Here is a 2,500-nt window from a genome sequence, read left to right as displayed (position 1 = left end):
TAGGCAAATATGGAGACGAAGATGCTTTGTTTATCCTTGAATCTTGAATGCTACATTAATAAGTGTGTAAGCCTAGTAGATCTGTCACCATGTCATTGACTTTTCCCACAGTGTTTGGATCTTGTATCATTTGCTTGTCTTCTGGGTCCAAATAAAAGTAATCAAATGTGTGTGCGCGTGTGTGTGTGTGTGTGTGTGTGTGTGTGTGTGTGTGTGTGTGTGTGTGTGTGTGTGCTTGTGCATGTGTGTCTCACCCGGCGTGTAGCTGAGGAACTTGTAGGCCATGTGTGCTAGAGGCAGGATGGTGATCATGCAGTTGTCTCCGTTGGTCTCGATGAAGTCGTGGCGCGTGATGGCCGTCGGGTCAATGTGGTGCTCCCGGAATGGACGGATGAACGCCTGAAGAGAAAAAGACAGAGAGGAGAGAAAACACACGTGAGGATAGATGAGAGGAGGAGAGTTGTGAGAGGCGGTGAGTTGAATTAAGAGACAGATTAAAAGATTGAGAGAAAGAGAAAGAGAAAGAGAGAGCAGGGGAGTGAGTGAGTGAGTGAGTGAGTGACTGAGTGACTGAGTGACTGAGTGACTGAGTGTGTGTATCTGTGTATGAGAGAAGTGAGAGCACACCAGTGTGTGTATGACAAAGGCAGTGAGTGTGTCTGTGAACGAGTGTGTGCGTGCAAGTGAGCGTGTGTGCATGCTCGTGTGAGTGAGTGAGTGAGTGAGTGAGTGAGTGAGTGAGTGAGTGAGTGAGTGAGTGAGTGAGTGAGTGAGTGAGTGAGTGAGTGTGTGTGTGTGTGTGTGTGTGTGTGTGTATGTGTGTGTGTGTCTGTGTATGAGAGAATGTATGTGTGTGTGTCAGCGTGACTGTGAGCAGTACAGGGAGATAGATGAGGGGGCAGTTCTCTCATTACATGACAGGCCTGCTGTCATTACTTATCCAGACGGGCGAGGTGCACTCTGTCTGTGCAGGGAGAGCCCAGGTGGAGCTCCACTGCAGAGTCTTGGCCTCCATATGCCACTCACCACAGAACAGCCCAGCACAGCCCAGCCCAGCACAGCACAGCACAGCATTGGACATCACTGCACTGCACAGCACAGCCCAGCACAGCCCAGCACAGCACAGCCCAGCACAGCACAGCACAGCACAGCACAGCACAGCACAGAACAGCCCAGCACAGCACAGCACAGCACAGCATTGGACATCACTGCACTGCACTGCACTGCACTACACAGCACAGCACAGCACAGCACAGCACAGCACAGTCCAGCACAGCGCAGCACAGCACAGCACAGCACAGCATTGGACATCACTGCACTGCACAGCACAGCACAGCACAGCACAGTCCAGTCCAGTCCAGCACAGTCCAGCACAGCACAGCACAGCACAGCACAGCACAGCACAGCACAGCACAGCACAGCATTGGACATCACTGCACTGCACTGCACTACACAGCACAGCACAGCACAGTCCAGTCCAGTCCAGCACAGCACAGCACAGCACAGCACAGCACAGCACAGCACAGACCAGCACAGCACAGCACAGCACAGCACAGCACAGCACAGCACAGCACAGCATTGGACATCACTGCACTGCACAGCACAGAACAGCACAGAACAGCCCAGCCCAGCCCAGCACAGCACAGCACAGCACAGCACAGCACAGCACAGCACAGCACAGCACAGCATTGGACATCACTGCACTGCACTGCACTACACAGCACAGCACAGCACAGCACAGTCCAGTCCAGTCCAGCACAGCACAGCACAGCATTGGACATCACTGCACTGCACTGCACTACACAGCACAGCACAGCACAGTCCAGTCCAGTCCAGCACAGTCCAGCACAGCACAGCACAGCACAGCACAGCACAGACCAGCACAGCACAGCACAGCATTGCACAGCACTACACAGCACAGCAGAGCACAGTCCAGTCCAGTCCAGCACAGTCCAGTCCAGTCCAGCACAGCACAGACCAGCACAGCACAGCACAGCATTGCACAGCACTACACAGACTAGCCAGCCCAGCACAACCCAGCCCGGCTTAGGACCACTGAAATGCATCTATGATACTATGATGCCTTTGAGATATTGTGATGTATCATTTGCTGTATATCTAGGTCCACAGGTGTCTTACTTGAATTATACCTGATCCAATAGGTCAGAGAGAGAGAGACAGGTTGGCATGCAGTGAGTGAGAGGACAAGTGAGGGAGAGAAAGAGAAAGAGAAAGAGAAAGAGAAAGAAAAAGAGAAAGAGAAAGTGAGAGAGAGAGCAAGAGATCATTTGCCATCTTTAACAGACAAGGGGCAACGATGGTGCAGAAAACAGTTCAGTAGTAACAGTGGTAGTTTTTGATATACCACAAGAAAAGCATGTAGAGGAAGAAAAGATACATAGAGGAGTATAAACACCCCCCTACACACACACACACATACATACAGGGAGAGAGAAAGTGTGTGTGTGTGTGTGTATACATGCGTGTGTGTGTATGTGTG

General features: G+C 51.5%; 1 protein-coding gene across 3 annotated transcripts in view; it reads right to left on the bottom strand.

Annotated features, from left to right (window-relative positions):
- si:ch211-212o1.2 (uncharacterized protein LOC492735 homolog) overlaps positions 1 to 2,500 on the bottom strand; it is a 41,433-nt gene that overhangs the window by 13,565 nt on the left and 25,368 nt on the right. For all 3 annotated transcript variants that reach the window (XM_062547678.1, XM_062547679.1, XM_062547677.1), the window contains one exon: positions 255 to 399. In XM_062547678.1, coding sequence (XP_062403662.1) covers positions 255 to 399 — 145 coding nt within the window. The remainder of the gene's footprint in view (positions 1 to 254; positions 400 to 2,500) is intronic.

This window comes from Sardina pilchardus, chromosome 10, assembly GCF_963854185.1.
Source record: "Sardina pilchardus chromosome 10, fSarPil1.1, whole genome shotgun sequence".
Lineage (NCBI taxonomy): Eukaryota > Metazoa > Chordata > Actinopteri > Clupeiformes > Clupeidae > Sardina > Sardina pilchardus.
This window is presented reverse-complemented; position numbering and strand designations above follow the sequence as displayed.